This window comes from Triticum urartu, chromosome 6 (assembly GCF_003073215.2).
Source record: "Triticum urartu cultivar G1812 chromosome 6, Tu2.1, whole genome shotgun sequence".
Lineage (NCBI taxonomy): Eukaryota > Viridiplantae > Streptophyta > Magnoliopsida > Poales > Poaceae > Triticum > Triticum urartu.
This window is the reverse complement of record NC_053027.1, coordinates 156,389,440-156,408,851: the sequence shown is the minus strand read 5'-3', so window position 1 is coordinate 156,408,851 and position 19,412 is coordinate 156,389,440. Positions and strand designations below refer to the sequence as shown.

At 44.0% G+C, this 19,412-nt stretch overlaps 2 protein-coding genes and 1 long non-coding RNA gene across 7 annotated transcripts; 1 reads left to right on the top strand and 2 right to left on the bottom strand.

Annotated features, from left to right (window-relative positions):
* On the top strand, positions 1–6,979 carry LOC125517529. Its single transcript, XR_007287664.1, has 4 exons — positions 1–4,127; positions 4,263–4,334; positions 4,755–4,898; positions 6,197–6,979. It is a non-coding gene; the product is annotated as an uncharacterized LOC125517529 (long non-coding RNA).
* A 2,610-nt stretch (positions 6,980–9,589) lies between these two features.
* Positions 9,590–15,861, bottom strand: LOC125517526 (glycerophosphodiester phosphodiesterase GDPDL7-like). Of its 5 annotated transcripts, none has more exons than XM_048682730.1 (10): positions 15,576–15,861; positions 14,678–14,814; positions 14,251–14,547; positions 12,205–12,314; positions 11,610–12,108; positions 11,379–11,417; positions 10,999–11,286; positions 10,775–10,914; positions 10,209–10,689; positions 9,590–10,039 (listed from the first exon to the last, which is right to left on the bottom strand). In XM_048682730.1, exons 2-10 carry the CDS (start codon positions 14,775–14,777, stop codon positions 9,744–9,746), a joined length of 2,250 nt encoding a protein of 749 aa, XP_048538687.1. In that variant the 5' UTR covers positions 14,778–14,814; positions 15,576–15,861; the 3' UTR covers positions 9,590–9,743. The 5 variants fall into 5 exon arrangements, with proteins under 5 accessions (XP_048538687.1, XP_048538684.1, XP_048538686.1 ...); XM_048682727.1 differs by having other exon boundaries at positions 14,678–14,795; XM_048682729.1 differs by lacking the exon at positions 15,576–15,861 and adding an exon at positions 15,195–15,490 and having other exon boundaries at positions 14,678–14,795.
* A 152-nt stretch (positions 15,862–16,013) lies between these two features.
* On the bottom strand, positions 16,014–18,696 carry LOC125517528 (UPF0047 protein YjbQ-like). Its single transcript, XM_048682734.1, has 7 exons — positions 18,410–18,696; positions 18,230–18,290; positions 17,299–17,393; positions 17,182–17,215; positions 16,972–17,026; positions 16,833–16,875; positions 16,014–16,386 (listed from the first exon to the last, which is right to left on the bottom strand). Exons 1-7 carry the CDS (start codon positions 18,482–18,484, stop codon positions 16,315–16,317), a joined length of 435 nt encoding a protein of 144 aa, XP_048538691.1. The 5' UTR covers positions 18,485–18,696; the 3' UTR covers positions 16,014–16,314.
* Between the last annotated feature and the right edge of the window lie 716 nt (positions 18,697–19,412).

Sequence of the window (19,412 nt, the reverse complement as noted above, 5' to 3'; positions counted from 1 at the left end):
GGGACCTCTCCGACCTTTCTACTAGGAGACTATGCTGGTTCTGAAATTATGATCATATATTTATGAAGTTCTTTTTTTCTTGAACTCATGTTCTTTTTATTCTGTCGATCAGGTACTTCATGGCAGCGCTGTGGACAGCATCACCGTAACCACATTGATGGTCCAAGTCCCAGCTCACAACATCACTTTTTAGTTCTGCTGTGAGCACCTCAACAGCTCAACGTCAGCTATTATTGATGTAGCTGCATATAGTCATTCTATGATCTATTTTGGCTACCATCATTTTTAGGTGGGCCGTGAGCACCTCAACCACTCAATATGATCTATACCATGATTTATGAAATGAGTTGTTTATGTTAATCTTTGCTTGTGCTTCTTATTACATAGTGATAAAGTGTCTTCTATTTATGTACTCTTCCTTACAATCCCAGTTATCCATGTTTATGTACATGTCTTCTGTCTCTGATTTGCAGGTTGTTATGCTGGTTTTCTCTAAGCTTGAAATATACGTAGCCTATATATCTACAAAAAGGGATCAAGAACTATATGTGGGCTACTCATTATAGTCGCTGTCGATATTAACTCTTTTGCATGTTTGCATCTGAATCAATCATCTGCTCTCTACTAAATGTATGTGAGCTACTCATTTGGTTATATATGAGCTACTCATTTGGTTATACTGTGTAAATAGGAATCAATAATAAAAGTAGATGGTACAAAGTTGTGCCCCCTAGCTTTTTTCCCATTGGTCTTGCTAAGCAAGTTAATGTATATCTTCATTTATATAGCATCTCTACCGTTCCAATATGTTTAGCTATATATGTTCACTTGGTCCCTTAGTTACTTCCTCGGCCCTCTTGGCTGCCACCGAATAGATTTTTATATTTTTGTATATCTTGCTCAGCGTCCTATGCTCCATATACGCTTTCCTATATATTTATAAATTTTCATCTGCATTAAAGTGATACATATATGTGATGATTTCTGACTTGACTTATGCTAGGATTAATCCTGCAGCAATCGGTATAGTCAGTGTTGTCTGGATGTGTTGTACCATATTAGATTATGTGTTCTGCCCAGCAGGGATTATTTATCGATGCTTCTTGGTGTATCTAGAGAGTCTGATTAGAGAGAAGTCAGTTCACATCTCAGTGGCTTTTGTTGTTTAATTTACACAACATGTGCAGGTTCATATAGCAGTATGCATGTGTGAATATAAACTCTTCATGCAATGTGGCAGTAAAAGGCCTTTCGATTTTACCTTAGGCACTACAGGCAGCTAATAGATAGGCCCATTGCTTGCATGATGATAAGTTTTGAACTGACGGTGTTCTTGACAATAGTTGCATCAGTGCACACGAGGTCCAAAGAAGCATTGTTTCATGTTTCATTTACTTTTCTATTGCAATCACTCATCCAAAAAGAATATTCAGTGCACCTGTAAAACATCTAACAAAAATAATCATAGACCCTTCTTTCTAAATCAGAATATAACAGTACTAAATCAGCTAGATGGGTTGTAGATGCTTTGTTACTCAATGATAGGAAAAAATGTTAGCTGCGCTCTTGACCTACCTACCAGCTACTGACCGCCCTATCCATTTCCCTCTCCAAGTTCATATACTTTCTTTGTTGGCCCAAGACACAAAGCAAGTTCTGCGTTTGTTGTGTTCATTCGTTCCTGATCAACGATTTTCTTTTCCAGATGACCCATTTGGTTTCCACTCCGTTACTTTCTACTTTGCTGATAGAAATTGAAGGATCTGCGTGTTTGTAATCTTAGAACTTTCGGTCATTTTAGAACTTTCGGTCATTTGTAATCTCTCCATGGCGCTTGCCGCTCTGACAGCGATTTTGAAACAATTATTACCTGATAAAAGATGAAAGTAGAATGCTTATGTTATTTAATTTTGTCCGTTCATGCTTATCCTTTTGGGTACTTCTGAAGGAACTTTTGGGTTGTTTCCTACCCACTAATATTATTTATCAGAAAATTCTTTATTGAAATCTTGAATAAGGGAACTATAATAATGCAGATAAATAAGATTTTTTTTCTTATTTTACAAACAGGTGCATGTTATGATTATTGTGTTGGGGTGCAAGGCGCAACTCCGACGTGGTTCCTCACCGGTTGGACGGCGTTCAGGCGCAACCCCGGCGCCCACTGAGTACTGCCTCGGCTATAACCTCCCCCGGTGAGATCCATCTTCCTCCTGCTCCTCTGCTTCGGCAACTGCATGGGACATGGCCGTGGCTATATTGATGTTGTGCTCTTCTCATTGATGCTCTATGGCCTACTCATGCATCGGTTCCTACTCGGGCTCTGTAGTTGTCGATCCATGCTATTATAGGGTTTGCAGGTTGCTGTTAGTGATCAATTGCTATCATAGGAGCTCCTGTGATGCTCTGGTTTACATGTGGATGCCCTGGTCCTATAGCTGTGCTCCTGGATTTGCTTGATTGATCAGTGGCGTTCGTGCTAGGGCGATGATGATTAACCGTGGCTGAAATAAGTGTGCCTTTGAGCGATCGAGGTACCTGTCGGTATCAAGTTGGATCCTCCCTCTTGTCTCTAGAATCCTTTTTGATATTGTGATACTTGTTGTTCTGTCCTTGGATGGTCATTCTTGTTGAGTGATAACCAGGACAGATCCACTGTATCCCATCCCCTTGTTAGAGTCTGAAGCAAAATGGAGCTCTCCCGTTCGTTTGGATTCTCGACCGTTCGATTGTCTGTCCAAACGAATCCCGGCCGTCCGATCTTCAGATGAAACAATCTGGACCGTTGGATCTCAGACAGGGCCGGTCTCGTCCGTCGGGTCGAAAACGAGACCGCTGCAATGCCCTGGTCGCGCCACCGCGCGTGAATAGCCTGCCCCGCCGATGTCGTTCTTGTCATTTCATCCATAGGCGTATAAAACCAGCACACCCATGGTGACCCTAGCTGCCTCTCTCTTCCTCCCGCCCCTCACGCCACCACCCTACCTCCTGTTCATGCTCAGTTGCTATCATAGGAGCTCCTGTGATGCTCTGGTTTACATGTGGATGCCCTGGTCGTATAGCTATGCTCCTGGATTTGCTAGATCGATTAGTGGCGTTCGTGCTAGGGCGATGTTGATTAACCGTGGCTGAAATAGGTGTGCCTTTAAGCAATCGAGGCACCTGTGGGTATCAAGTTGGATCCTCCCTCTTGTCTCTAGACTCCTTTTTGATCCTGTGATACCTATTGACCTGTCCTTGGATGGTCATTCTTGTTGAGTGATAACCAGGGCGGCTCCATTGTATAAACAGATTGATGTGGTGATAAGAGATGAGGCGGGTAGGTTATATGATCGAGGAAAGCTGAATCTGAGCCCACTATGCAATGAACCCTGAACCCTTTTTATTTGTATTTAAAGGTGTTGCTTATTTATGCTCCAGTGTTTATAACCGTCTTATGTAAGGATTTCTTCTCTCTCATACCTTTATTGCATATGAGTTGTTCTTGATCTTTTATTGTTTGTTGGGGGCTTTCTTGTTTTGTTGGGGGCTTTCTTGTTTGGTTGGTGCCTTACCGTCAAGCAGATCCTTGGATTTAGCTAGGTTATCTGTTTCATTGCTTGGTTTTTTGCCTGTTAAAGAGAAGCTTAGGTCTATATGGATTCCTGAGGTAATATCCATTGTTTCTCATAGTTTAGTTACAACTGATTTCCGAGTTCTAACTCCTTCATGTTATTTCATTATTTCTCCTCTTTGTACCGCTATTTATTTCAAATTCTGAAATAAGGACGGCCTTGGTGGCTGTATTTACTTGCGCTTTGTTTATATATGATTGGTATTAGATTCTTTGAGAAAATTTGTTGTTACATTAGTGGTCTAGCTAGATTGCAAGAAAGGGGCTGTATCTTCCCTTTCGGTGCTCAGCGGGAGGAGTGCGCTCGCCGCCGGCCCTGACGAGAGGTGTCGCCGCCCTGGTCAGATTTGGCCACCTCCACCACCACCCACTTACAGGAGGCCCCTGCCACTCCTCCTCCATCGCATGGTCATCACTGGGAGGAGCAGCAGCTCTGCCTAGAGGCATCGCCATCAGCTAGAGGGCGTCGGACTCTCGTCCTTGCGTTCATGCACCACTGGGAAGAAGACCCGAGGTAAGCAGCCTCCAATTTGCCGTGCGAATTGAGCAGTGAGTGCCCTCTCCACTTCCCCCTTCCCTGTCTCTCTCACACGTGGATTTACCAGTTCATTCGCTCAAGATCTGATATTTCAATCTGTTCATTTGCAAGGGGTTGGATCCAAGAGGCAGAGATGCAGTCCTCCAGAGAAGAAGAAGAAGAAGAAGAAGAAGAAGAAGAAGAGTAAGCTCATATTCCTCTTCTATGTTGATTTAGTAGACGAAAAAATTAGGAAGAGGATTAGGAAGAGTATCTGCAGATCTATCTTCCTGCTCCCAGTCTCATGATTTATCATGTAGCTAGGTCTCTTTCATGTGCATATCCTATGCAGTTTCTTTTGATGGAAATATTTAGTTTGTTTTGATCTCATGGACACTATTATGGATTATGACTGAATAATGTATAGCTATGATGGATGTTCTCATTCCTGTGACTTATCATTCGGAGATAATAGTTGATGAATGGTGAATCATGGCTTTCTTTTGTATAACATTTTGAAAACTTGGCCCTTTTGGTATATCATGTAGCATTTCCTTTGGTTAGCTTGTCATTTTCTTTGGTTAATCTTCCCGCACTGACCACTTGGTGTTGCTGATGGCACAGATTGCAAAGGATGGCGAGATTGAGCGTCTGAAGTAAAGCTCAGACCTACACATGTCCAAGTGTCAGTCGCTTGAATTGATTGGGCAGAGGGACATAGATATAAGAGAGAAGGATGGTGTCATTCAGAGCTACCATTATAAGACAGTGAGCTTCCCTAATACCCTTACACTTCTACCAGTAAATATGTAGCGATCGAGTTGAGAGTACAGGGGCATGTGAAAAAATCGTCACTTGGTACAATCTGATATAGTTGTTGCTTGGTTTCTACTCTTCACATGTGCATTTGTTGGAGATGTTCGGGTCTAACACTGATTTTATGCTTTTTTTCCATTTCGTTTGCACAATTTATGCATCCCATTTTTTTGACTGAGAACCTGCTAATTTATGCTTTTGGTTGCTGCTACCAATTGTTCTTTCGAGAAAATAACCACATAATTTTTTTGGTTGTGGTGCACATAACTAATTATAATTCATCAGCAAAACTATTTATGCTGGGTTGTTCGAGATAGGTATCTTATAATATTTCTTGGTTTTAAAGCCCATGCTGTTGTGGATTTTGTATAGATTCAGAGTTTCCTCTTGGATGGTTTGTTAGGTCAACCAATAGTGAAACTTGCAAGTAACTTAGTAGAAGATAAAGTATCCAGTTTGACCAAGCTACAAGCTTATTACCAACCCTTGTGTAAATTGACCAAACAACTGGAATATCACTAAGCAAATTAGGTGCAAAGCAACAAACCCCTTTAGAGCAACCAGGGACAGAATATGATAATTTGTACTTGCTACCATTTCTGTGTTTTACTTCTATCATAATCGAATGTTTCTTTACTTTATTATCATCCTGTAAAGTGCAAATGCTATATGCTTCGGCAAAACGTTGAGACCGGCACCCTTGCGCCAAGTAACTTAGTAGAAATTATGTTCATATGAAGCAAAAGAAAGACATGCAGTACCTTGCAATTACATCATGATTATTAGCCTATTGTAGCCATTTCATTCCATTTTTGCCACTTGTGTTGTTCGTATACTGAAATATTTTAGTCTATACGGGTCTTTAGAATGTTATGGCTGTAATTGTAATATGTTAGTCAAATTAATTATATTATTGAAATATTGTGGTTCTCTATAGATGTCGACTTTAATTGGTGACTGAATTAGACTTACATGAATTACCATATTGTGGTTCTGTACTAAAATAAATTCTTCTCCAGTCTAAGCTCTAAGACCACATGAACTACTATATTTTCTCACTTGTTGGCTATAGTAAAAAACAGGGGCATGCTTTAATAGTGCCACCTTTTGTTTGCAGTACTATTGTTGTGCCAGTTAACAGGGTAGATTCTGTCACATTGAAATTAAAAATTGAGCAACAATATTTTGTTTAGGACTTAAGGGTTGCCTCCCTATGTGAGTGAGCTTACTGTTCTTTTTTTTATTTGCAGGATGGGGAGCTGATGAACCCAGGGTCCTGACAGATATACCTCATCTTCCCAACGGACAACACCTTCCTCGAGGAGGACGACTCCAACTACTTCAGCTATCTCGGCTGTCCCGGCCTTTTATGAAAGATGAATCAATGATTTATGTCAGCACAAGCTACCGGCAGCTTCCTCGCGTGCAATGCTATTTGAAGACCATTCAAGTGATTTAAAAGAGAAGATGTCCAGAATGTCTAAGAAGATTGAAGATGATGATCAAAAGATTGACATATTAAGCGATTGCCAAGATGTGAATAATGCTTGCCCCTGCCTTTAGTAATACCTTGCTCTTCTTTATGAAATCTTTCCTATTACATATTGATGCAACAACTTGCAAATTTTGATATCCCTATTTACATACATTACTCAGCGGCTGACCTGTACAGAGTTGCGTGGCAGGCATGTGTTCTCAGCCATCTTATCAATTGTAGGCTTAGCATAATTTGCTTCGTCTAACAATTCCTTTGTTTGTCCATATCGATTCTGATTTTAGAGGACACATGTTTTGGTAGGAAGTGTATTGTTCTTATGTTTTTTCCGGGTATATGCTGATTGATGAAGTGACTGATGTTCCATATTATGAAATCCCTAATTAATGGATCGCTTGGTAGGTGTATTTTATGAATGCATATGCTAAATCTGGATCACTGCTAACATAGCATTACCTGCTTGACAAAACGTTGACTGGGCTGGATGACTGGAGGAGGTGTGCGGCAAGCTGGCACTTTCAAATTTGATTCAGTTCATATACTATTTTTTTAACACAGGGAAGGCGCATTCAGGCACCAAATTTCATTCAACTCATTTGCAAAATACAGAGTGTATTACAATTAGTGTATTATACTGCTATGTTTTATCTTATATGGTTCCTACACTTCATATCTTGACGCTCTATTAGAATAGATGCATCTTATTTGTCTAAATTTTTCTTGGGTCAGTTCATAGATAATGATTTGGTGTATGGCATTGTTTACCGGACCGGCAACACCACATCTTATTTGTCTAAATTTTTCTTGGGTCAGTTCATAGATAATGATTTGGTGTATGGCATTGTTTACCGGACCAGCAGCGGTGCTGCCGGGTGCAGCAAGCCGCATTTCCTATCTAGTCTTAAAAGAATATGTTAGATTTTCAGTGCATGTGGGCATCATCGTGTGTGTGGGCGTTGGATAGTTCGCCCACACGACCCGCAACACGCGGTTGCTAGCTGCGTCGTGTGAGCGAATCAGTTTATGCCCACACAGTCACCTCCAATCCACTCGCGTGTGGGCGAACTGCTCTTCGTCCACACTATGCTCGTACGTTGTTAGATGGCAACTGCAGTTGTGCGTACGTGGCAACTAGGTAAACACACATGGCAACTATGATTCGTTGCTAGATGGCAACTAGATAAACACACATGACAACTGTGATTAATTATATATGAGAACTATGGTTGGACCACACGTAACAACTAATTAATCACACATGGCATTATTATTTGACCACGTAGGGCAAGTAGTTATCACACATGGCAACTATGATTTGAATACACCTGGCAAGTACCATTACTTAGACATGGCAACTACATTTACCATCCCAGGTGACTAAAGTTGCCATCCCTCGAGGTAACTAAAGTGTCATTCTACGGGTGCGTCAGGTCGTGTGGGCAGATCTGCTTCGTGCCACACAAGCGGGGTGAGGATGAGTAGTAGTTTGTTGGGCGTGTGGCACGAAATAGCTGTGCCCACACGTGTGAGCATTTCTAATGTCCAGCCACACATGACCTGGGTGGGCTGCCTTCTACTTACGCCACACACGACGTGTTGGCAGATGACTAATATGCCATATGTGTGGGCGTTATCAGCGTCCTAGAACAAAACAGGGGAACGAAAAAGAAGAGAGATGCAAAACATAAGATGAAAAACACTGCAGGAAGCCACGCCATTGGCGTTTGGGACACAGGAGAAGGAATCAAGCACATGTGGTCCCAAGTTTCTTGCATGCTTTTGTATGTGGGCCTCAAGTTGAAAGATCAACCAATTTTTTACAGCACATGTGGGTCCCTGCATGTATGTCTCGGTAGCATAGAGCATCTCCACTCGTTCACCCTCAATGCACCTGGCGATTGTGTTTTGGCGTTTGCGCCGACGGTTTTTTCGTTTTGGGGGCGATCGAGTTCCCAGCCGTGCCCCAGGTTTCGCCACGCAGACGTCAAAAAAATCAAACTTGTCTTTCTCGCTGCTCAAAAACACCACAAGTTCGGCGATAATCATGCCACAGTTCGACGATCAAACAAACCCGAAAGTTTGGCTATCAAAAGGAAGAAAATATAGACAAGGAACACATCAAATGGTAGGCTCCTCTGGCGTGGGATTGGCCGGGGGCGGCGTGGGAGCAGGCGTGCTCGGCGTCGGTGTGGCTTCGGTGGGACCGTGGCCAGCGAAAGGTTCGTCTTCCCCGCGCGAGACGCCTCTCCCTGCTCTGCCGCTGCCGCCGTCGCGTCCCTGGCCCTCTTGGTGATGAGCCTGTTCCGGCGGTCGGCAGTGACCGCCTCCTGGCGCTGAACATCCGCCCTCCACTCGGCGTTCGACATGCCCTGTGGCCTTGCCATCGGCGCCCTCGCCTTCCTCTACTTCGGCTGGGTGGAATCGACGGCGGCGCGAGGGGCCACATATTTCTCTGGCGGCATGGCGCCCAGGGTCTGATGAGGAAAATGGCGGGAACGACGGGGGAGAAGGGGGAAGCAATGGGGAAATGGAGGGAAAAGGCGGGTAAAAAGACGGGGATATGCCTGGTGTCGCTGACAACGCGGCCCCACGTGCCTTTTCGCTTCAGCCGGCGCCCTTGGTGCGCTGGGTTCGGCTCGGGTTCGTTGGTTGTTATTTTGGCCCAAATCAGCAATAAACAATAACCTGGGGGCGCGACTGGACCGATTTTTTGCCGTCCGCCGTTAAAAAAGGCACCTTGGGGGGCCTGTTGGGGAGGGGGGGGAGGGGGGGGGGCGAGTGGAGACGCTCTTATTCCCTTCCACTCCCTCCGCCTACGCGAAGAAAATGAGGCAGCACTGGATGGCACTTAAGGGAACTTTCTAAAGGATGAGTGAGGAGGGATTACTTCGTCCCGAACGCCCAAAAGTGCAACAGTTCCTTAGGAAACGGTTTCCTCTACATTTCCTGTACTTTTCCTTTGTTCCGATCAGGCCCTTATTATGAGATGGATTCGTTCATAAAAAACTAAATTGATTATTTAGTTTATTTAATTTGAACTGTTTTGTTTGCTGTTTTTACTTCAGGTGGTAAATTCCAGTTCCTCGAAGAGAGGGAGTAAAAGTACAGTTCCCTAAACATTTTGAGAGTTCAGATTCAAGCATGCATGGGATGAAACTTTCTAAAGGTGTGTACTTATGTGCAGGTTGGTGAGGAAGTATCTACTTTAAACAGCAATATGTTACAGAACAGTTCAGGGTGTGAGGAGGAGGAAACATAAGAGGATATCATGTGGTAGTACAATGCCAGTCAGCAATAGATGATCAATGGAAGCCCGAGTACAAGAAGGCAGCAATGCCAGCTGCTACCAGGAAGCAACTGCCGGCACTGGAGCTGTGTGGAGAGGAGCTGCTGTCAGCTACTTTGGGTGCCGCCTCCGGAGGGCCGCTCACCGACACAGGCGGCAGCGGCGGGTCGAGAACATCGGCGGGTTCCAGCAAGGGTGCTGGCGGGAGCGCTGGGGGCAGCGCGCCTGGGGGGACCATGCTCACCAGAGCACCGGGTGCTGCAGCCATGATTGTGTAGGTCAGGTTCTTCGTCGGATCACTGCATGGGCTCCCTGCAATTCATTCAGACAAGAGACAAGGACTGTTACTCTGGCAACTAGTGCAAGTCATGCTCCGATGCGGTCTTCACAAAAGTTGCTGGGATTGCTTGAGCTGAGAAGCTCTTTCGGGTAGCTGCAATCTGAAACTTTTCAATGTGCATAGCGTCAAACAGGTACTTACTGAAGTATGTAGTTGCAGTGGCAGGGAACTCGGTCACAATTCCATCGACGACCAATGCAGCAGAGTATGTGGCGATCTCGACCATCGGATCAGCAAAGTAGTCGAACCCAAAGTTGGTGAACTCATTCTTGAGCGGACCGACGTGCACCGTCAAGTTTGCAGCGTGCAGATTCTCCACCAAATTAGTGAACCCTGTCAGGAAGAAGCCATTGACCTTCACGAGCGAACCGCGGGTCACCATCACTACATCCGCAAACTCCTTGATCTCATCCACTGAAGGCTTGGAAGCATCACTTATTATGGTGCCAACAGTGAGAACACGCTTAAACGATGGGAACTTCTTGAATGCTGAAAGTACAGAGGAGTCGTCTGACTCGATGAACACTTGCTGCTTGCTCTCCTTGTCGTAGCTGGCATTGACCAGTGCACCAGAGACTGCATCTACCAGGCCAAGACCTCTGGTTGCAAGGTATGGAGCATCCTGCTCTCAGCCAAGAATGTTCAGTTCAACGGATTTACGGGGATAACATGAGCAAATAGTAACTTCAGTGAAAAGGATATGCTACCTCTATCTCGATCAGTATACCAGAGACATTGCTACTTTTGGCAAAGTCAAGGAATTCGGGCAAAGTAAAGAATTTGCCAGCATTCTTCGCTGCAGGATTTCTTTTCAGGCCTGCCTGAGCAAATGGACCAGTAAGCTCGGCTGATCAGATGAACAAAAACAAGATGTTAGTGCATGAGAAAGAAAGAATACATGAAGAAATAATTTAATTGTTCTGTTCTTTACGTTTCAAGCTTTGGATCTCGCTCCATGAAAGATCAAACGAGAAAATGCCTGATTTACTCTGTATTTCACTGATAGTAACAACTTTTGTCATGAAAGTGGTTGCTGCCGTCGTGCTGGCAATGAGATCTGCAGAGCCCAGGCAAAAGGCCACACCGTCTTTTGACATCCGAACCGAGCAATCTATTATGTCGGCACCATCTTTCACTGCTTGTTGGTAGGCAAGGTCCGTGCAGCCTGCGTAGACGCCACTTGCGCCATTGTGCGTTATAATGAGTGGCCTCTCTCCATCTAATTGAATAGAGAAATTAGTCAATCGTAGGATGATGATGAGTTAACAAAGTGCATACTGCGATATATAAAGAAAAGAAAAAACAGCTTACTTGAAGCAAGAGCATTTGCTTCATTATGTGCCAAGCACGCTGCAAAGATCCTCAAGATGTTATCAAGGAACAAATAAAAGATGAGAAATTATGCGTAATCAGTATGTTCCTATCATGCGTAATGTGATAATTAACCTGTCGTGACAACCCCTATGGTTAGTTGTGGCAATGCTAGGCATCAACCAAATATGCACTTGGCTTTTTCAACATGGAATAGTTCTCAGTGCTTACCGACAGCTCCTGATGCAGTGGGCGGGAAGTCAGTCATCAAACCATCTACAGTGAAGTCTGGGTTGTTTATGAACTGCAAGTATTCCGCAGCAGGATCATAGCTGTAGTTGTAACTCGTAAGGATATCATTGGCAAACGATCCTACATGCACTTCCAGCCCTAGGGCATGTGCATCTTTGACCAAACTGGTAGGTGGGAGCAAGTACAGATTGTTATTCACTGGCCAAACATAATTCCTGGGGACCATAATTCCTGATGCAAAAGCCTTGATGGATTTCAGATCTTTCAATATTTCTCCATATGATTTCTTGACGCTTGTCTCGGTAACATTATCAGCGAGACACCGAAAAATCAGCTTAGCCCTGCCCTTAAGCTTTCCACCAATACTTTTCAAGAATGAAATATCTGGCGAGGATATGTAGGCAATAGGATAATCTTTTGGTAATTTTAATAGGTAATCTTCGATATCTAAATTGTGATCCCTATAAAAACCATCGAACTGCAAAAGGAAACATGAACTTTATTAGATAGAAAACATAGTGCAGTAATATGGGAGCCTTGGTGAACATCTGAATATTAGTGAAATCCCATTTACCTCCACATTAACCCAAATTTGTTGCGGGTGGAGTCCAGCCATATCATCAAGTGTATACATTCCCATCATGGCATCAAATGTGCTTGGGCGAGAAAAAATAGTTTGGATCACTAAGGAACGATCAAGCAACAGGACACGTCAATATTCCGCAACAACAAAAGTTTCAGAAGCTAAACGAAAAGAGGAATTTCAAGGTACACCCAAACTGATATGAGCCGTTAGTTCTGTGTGAACTAGTGGGGGCAGTGGGGATGCTAATATTATTATTACCTTAGGCTGGCCATAGTGGGAGTAACTTAGCTAGTAACATAACGCACCTCAAGGCAAGTTTGTTTACTAGCTAGTAACATAACGCACCTCATAACGCACTATGACTAGCACATTATACTCCCTCCGTTTTTATTTACTCTGCATATTAGAGTTGACTGAAGTCAAACTTCATAAAGTTTGACCAAGCTTATAGGAAAGAATATAAATATTTACGATAACAATTTTATATGATGCGAAAGTACGTTCAATAATGAATCTAATGGTATTGATTTGTAATTGTACACGTTAATATTTTTGTCTATAAATTTTGTCAAAGTTTATAAAGCTTGACTTTGACCAAAGCTAATATGTGAAGTAAATAAAAACGAAGGAAGTAGTAGATAGTCCCATAGGGTTAATACGGACTTCACTAAGGTGTGGTGATAAATAAGGAAATAAACAAGGCCAATCAATGGGTTCTATTCTAGTTTTGGATTCACGATTAGCTAGCTCCCGTGTAAAAAAATGTGTTAGGTTTTCTTCGGACTATGTAAATAGTCCGTGTGCCATTAGTAACACATCCATTAATACTCGGAAACTTTCCAAAAAATAATAATAATATGTGTGTACATCAATAACTCAAGTAGGTAGTATATATACACCGCACGAAGCATGAAAGGAAACAGATGGATTTAATTAACACACATCATTTGACCGTCCTTGCATTGTTGATATATTGTGTTAGCTGCTACTCCCTCCGTTCCTATAAATACGGCGTAATTTTTCGTTCGCTAACCCCAAGGAGAGTCCTCAAGCGACGAAACTGACCCATGCTACCCCTGAGAAAAAAAATCTCTCCTAGCATTAGTTAATGACATCCTCACTTGTTGTACCTTGCTTCTCGTACCACAGACCCACACAGCGCCTCGCAAGGCCCCCACGTCCCACAGGATGCGCATATCAAAAGCACTGCAGGGACCGCTTATCCATTGGGGAGAGATGGAGCGGAGGATCAGCACATCACTGGAACTGAGGGAGATAAGACCGAGAGAGTAGGGGTAGTTTGGGGAGAAATGGGTGTACGCCGCACCCTGCGCCTTGTTCAACGGAAAAATTGGAGAAAAAATTTACGCTCTACTCATGGGAATGGAGGGGGTACACGTTATGTAAAGATAACATCACAGATATTCTTTTTGGATGCCACATGTGCTAAAATAATGCTACAAGTATTAATCCTAGTCTAGATGTATGGCCTAGGAAATTAGAAACAGCATCAAAACACATTAAACAAAATGACCCTTTTGTATACATTTTGGATGTTGCAAGAGAAAAGGTATGCTGAGTTATATAGTTCTTGCAATACATTCATGTAATATAAATAAAAATGTTGGTCCCTTTAGTTCTTTACTAGCATATATGAAAGATCGTTCATTATGAAGGGATAATTAGGTCCATAAACAACTTTCCGTTTTAACATGAACAAGAACTTGCTATAAGCTAGTGGAATGCTCAAATAGCCAAAGCTGCCTTTGATCAATGGACCGCTTGGATTAAATACTACTCTTACAGGTCCTAAGAGGTAAGTCGGCGTGTCTCATCTTAAAAGAGCTCAAATGGCAAACCAGCTCCAACAAGGCAAGGATACAATTCCAATCTCACGTGTTCCAAATATGGAAGAAAATGACGAGTGTTTAACAGTTTTGATGCTTTACCATTGCAAATCGTCGTGAAGCACAGATAAAATATAGAATATTTTACTTTGCAGTTCAAACGGTTCAAGAGTTTTTGCATGCATACCTGTGACATTATTTATGAGCTCGTCTGAGGTGAAATCCACAGCAAACCACCCATGAATATCTTCTAAACCCAGCTTGTACGTTTTGTCCTTCTTAGGGTACATTTCAGCAATTAGTGTTGACTTATCAAGCGTTAAGCCACTTCTGCAAAAGCCCACACCGTCACTGGACAATTGCAGATCACACTCCAGAACGACTCCAGGCAAGCTAGCTGTCATCGCAAACTCATACGCAAACTTGCTTGATTCGGGAAATAAGCCAGAGAAGCCTCCACGAGCGATGACTAGAGGAGGACGACCTGTAGGACAATGATAGGATGATTAGCACTTTGGCAACATGGCCCGTGTGGTGGCAAATCAAAATGCTTGATCGAGTGGGGAAAAAATTGAAAGTCGAGCAAGAGAAGAAAAAGGGTAAAAGATGTTTACCATCCAGAGTCTGCCATTTCTCTACCGGAGCATCTATAGCGGCATTGGCTCCATGAAGGAGTATGAGGATCAAAAGCATGTGAGGATATCTACCTCCCATTTAGCCAGGAGGAGCACCCTGCAAAGCATAACGCTCCCTTGAGCCCCGGAGAAGCAATCGCGAGAATCATTTGGATTTGTTTACAAGGAAAACAACACAAGAGATATATCTATGCACTCAAAAATAATACAAGAATAAAATGAAGAGGCAGAAGGGTTGATCCTCTCAATTTCCATGAATTAAATTAAAAAAGCATGCAAAAGGGTGATTGAAGTGTGAAATAGAAGATGGAAGGATCTGCTACAAGGAAAGATGAATGTAATGTAGCTGCACAGTTGCAGGGGACAAACCCGATCAATCACCGTCTCACCAGACATGCAAAAATTACAGGCCTCAAATTCTAATCCCAAGCTAAGAAGAAGATTTGCGGTGAACGAACGGGGGGAAAGAAAAAAAGAGAGGAGGGCGGCGCCTCACCTCACATGAAACGACGGGAAATAAAATTTAGAGGAGGCGGCGATCTATCTCCAGCCCCACCCAGCCAAGGCTCGCAAAATGTCCCCATATGAGATTGTGGAGCGGAGACGAAGGTGAAGAAAAAGGGGTCTAAAATTAGGAGGACGGGGCAGCCTTTGGCATGCTCGTGCTTGCTTAATTTAGATTCAGAGAAGAGGCCCCGTCTATCTAGCTATAGCTCTCGTGCTCGGCAGTTTCTTTCTTTCTTGTTCCTCATCCGCGTCAGGGATAGGGAGGAAGCAAGCACATAACGCCCCCTCTTTCGCCTGCCTTGCTTTAAAATGCCATGGAATTGAAACGGGAGGGGGGAGGGGGATGGTAACAGTTCTTAACGGCTCTCACCTCGTAACTCCGCCCGTGGGCGCCAAGACGCGCGGTGGCATCGAGGAGCGCGAGCGCGGGGTTAGGCGGGAGAGCATGCAGGCGCGGACGCGACGGAGAGGTCGGGGTGCGCCCTTGGTAGTGGCAGGTTGCGGGGGAGCCCAGCGTCCAGAGTGAAGAGGGCGGCGGCGAGGAGCCGGCGTCGCCGCCCGCCATGGCTTCTCGGAGTGGATTCGGGATTTGGGGGGTGAACTCTTCCGCCACGATTTTTGCCTCGCTTCTCTCGACGTACGCTCGAGCGTCCGTTCGTGCCCGGTGGCCTTGCAAATGAATGGTGCCACCCCATCGTTGCACCTGCACTCCGTTGTCCCTTCGTCAGTTGCAGAGCGCCGGAAGTCGGCTAGTGATTCAACAACTTGTTCAGTTCGATCCGTCTGCGAGGAGGGGGAAAAAGCAATCTGAAATGTCACCGCAGTTGCAAGGCATGTTTATTTCTTCATCATTCATGTAAGTGAAAAAAGACAGATTTCTTCAACTACATGGACGAGAAACTCTTATCTTCTATCCAAACAGCTGGGTACGTCCACATTTTGAACACTCATGTTGGCTCCCAATTTATTCAAATTTTGCACCACTCATTCATACATACAAGATCGACGACCCGTACACGACATGTTCAAAGCTCTCAGGTCTTGAGTTTCCGTGCTGGTGCTTAAAGCTGCCCAGCATTCCTCCTTCCTCCAGGTTTCTAATACTCCGTTTAGATTCCGTTGAGGGTGACCACGATTTTACGAGCACTAGCATGATCGCGATGTTCGCACAGCCATATACCCTGAAAAAAGTAGGTTCAGGTGAGATTTTGCAATCCCAGAACAAAACATGCAATCTGCGATAAGTATGGATTCTTCTGTTCAGTTCGTTTCCCAGGGTTTCAACTACTATTGATGTTCTTACTAAGACTAAGCTTGAACATCAGATACTATAATGCACACCAAAGATGCTTGTCCGTACTAAGTATAGATTTTGAATTCAGTCGAAGCATAGTCAATATGAACCTCCTATACAACACTGCTTGCAATTTCATAACTTTTCATTCACCCGGGAATTCTACGCAAGCAATCCAGTCATGCTGTGGCATACCCAACAATAAAGAGAGTAGTATTAAGGATTGAAAGGTGACAACAAAACAGCCATGATGATATGCTAATGAGCAAAGGCTGAAATGGCCAGATAGTAAGAGATGATAAATTCTGGAACATGTATATTTATTTTTCTTACCTGCCAAGTGCCCAGGTTGAGATGTCCATCAGTTATAGGAATTCTGAAGAAATTTAGAGCAAGAATAGAGCTTATTATTATTTTAGACAAAGTAGCAGAGAAATGAAATGGGAGAAAAAGGAAGGTAGCAAACACATACGTCAGAGCACAACCAAACATTGATGATTTAATATGTGCTGGCATGTCATCCGGTCCTGGAAATAGAACTGAAGTATTATGATCTGATCATCTGAATGCAATAAAGGGACTAGTACGGTCTCCACTAATCAAATCACCGCCATGCCACTGTAATTTAAAGTGCAGCAGCCTCTGCTGGTTTAGCTGAACCCAAACACATAACAATACTAACCTTCCATAGTATGCTTCCAAGGAGCAGAGCGGCCCTGGCAATAATCAACACACAGTGAAGCAACACGCAAGTGTTCACACTTTGGAATAAGACAAGAAAAAAAATCAAAGCACTGACCTCTGGGACAATTTTGTTAAGGAATGTTTCGGTGTCAGCCTGTACATCAGAGTCATAGTTCTCATTGATGGTCAGGGAAGCACTTGTGTGCTGCACTGCAGAGCGAAGGAATTTCATTACTGCCAAAATACCTCGAGTATGTGTGCTCTACACGGTTATCAGCTTATCGACATGCATACAAAAAAAATATTGCATCGTTCTCTACATGCTTAATTGGTGACAATTCGATATTTTAGTTTCACCTGTCTACAATAAAGTTTCACTCCTGAATCCTGATGTCTTGCTCCTGTGCTCACTTTTGGTTTAATTATCGTGCTCCATTTTATTATGGTGCTATTTATTGATACTGAACTTCCATAAAGTTATTCAAAACAAAACAGTGCCAAATGATGTAAGCCATGTTCAAAACAAGAAACCTTGATACAGGTCTGAGTTCTCGACAAACACACAAAGCTTTCCTTCCCTAACAATTGTGCACACACACTCTTTACAGTACAACAGACAAGAAACCCTCCCTAAGGCCCGAAAAACACGTAATGATGCTATACAAGCTAACATAATCTTATTAACATTGTACTCCCTCCGTTCACAAATATAAGATGTTCTAGCTTTTTTGTGAATCAGATATGCATAGACATGATTTAGTGTGTTCGTTGGCTCATTTCAGTCGGTATGTAGTCCATATTGAAATATCCAAAACATGTTATATTTGTGAACAGAGGGAGTAGTAAGCACCAAACCCCAAGGCTGGTAGTAAATTTGACCAAGCTATTGAAGCCCAGTGCAGCAACTTTCCATCACATCTATTTCTGTTTAAGAAAAACCTCACTTTCTACATAGAAAACCGTCTAGCATAATACAGCTTGCTGGACGCTGAAGTCTCTAAACGAGAAGGAGCAGATCGTATTCAGTTAGGTGTATCTGTACGTACGGAACAGATGCGCCAAGCCGCACTTGAACCCGGAGAGATCGCCCTCAATCTCCCTCAAAACCTGCAGCGCTCGACATAACAGCAGTAGAATCGCGATCAGCAAAAGGATGAAAGCTCTGGATTGTACGAGCGAGGCGGCGAGGTGAGGCGCGGCTCGGGTGAGATTGAGGGCGAATAAACCTTGGGGGTGATGAGGTGGCAGCCGCGGCGCTGGGCAGGGATGACGACGGTCTTCTGGGCCCACTTGGCGGCCATGGAACGGGGCGGGGCCGGCGGGATGGGGTTGAGCGGCGGCGGCGGTGGCGGCGGCGATGAGGGCGAGCTTTGCGCACGCTGACACGCGGCACCGGAAGCAGCGAGCGATAGGGGCGTCGTGTCCGGGAGGGGATCGCTCGTTCCCTGCTTCTGCTTCCGATGATGAACCAATTCAGCCTTCAAGGATTCGTGGCCGTCGGATGAGCTGATCAACGCTCCTCGCATAGTTTTAGTGAAATTATCTCTTCTCTACTACCAAAAAAAGAGTAAGGATCCATCTCCTGTCTTAGGTCGCTTAGTCCCACTTCCGCTTATGGCTCACCCTCACTTCACCCCGCCCCGTTTCGTCCGGCTCCACCTCGCATGCCAGTTTTGTCGTTGATTAGTACCCTCAATACGTCCAAAAAAAAAAACAGAACATGCAAACCATCATTAAAACCTGCCCGTAATTAGGGGGCACGAAAAGTGGACGTAGCTATTATTTGTTAGGGTTGCCACTTATCCAATTCAGTCACCGCAACAAGGAGGGGGCAGATCTAGAAGACTATGACATCGCCGCCCAAAACTTGGTGCACCATAGCCAGCCCCCCTGAGATCGAACCATCCAGGGTGTTGATGAGCACGGCGGCCATCCTACTCATGTCTGATCTGACGTTGTTGTACGCCGACCACCAGCCCATACCAGGAAAGTGCTTTGGCTCTAGATACTCCTGCACGTCGTCAGGGCCGAAGGGAAGTGCTGTTATGTTCTTTCATAGTGCCTACATGACATTTGATCATAGCAAGATTGTAAGCAGACATCCACATAACAAGATTATCAAACTAACTAACAGAAAAGAAACATATTTATTTCGATTTGCGCAATTTAGTTTTAGGTTTTAGCATGGCCAATGATTTTGGTATTTTCCAGCGCATTAAGAGAACGGGA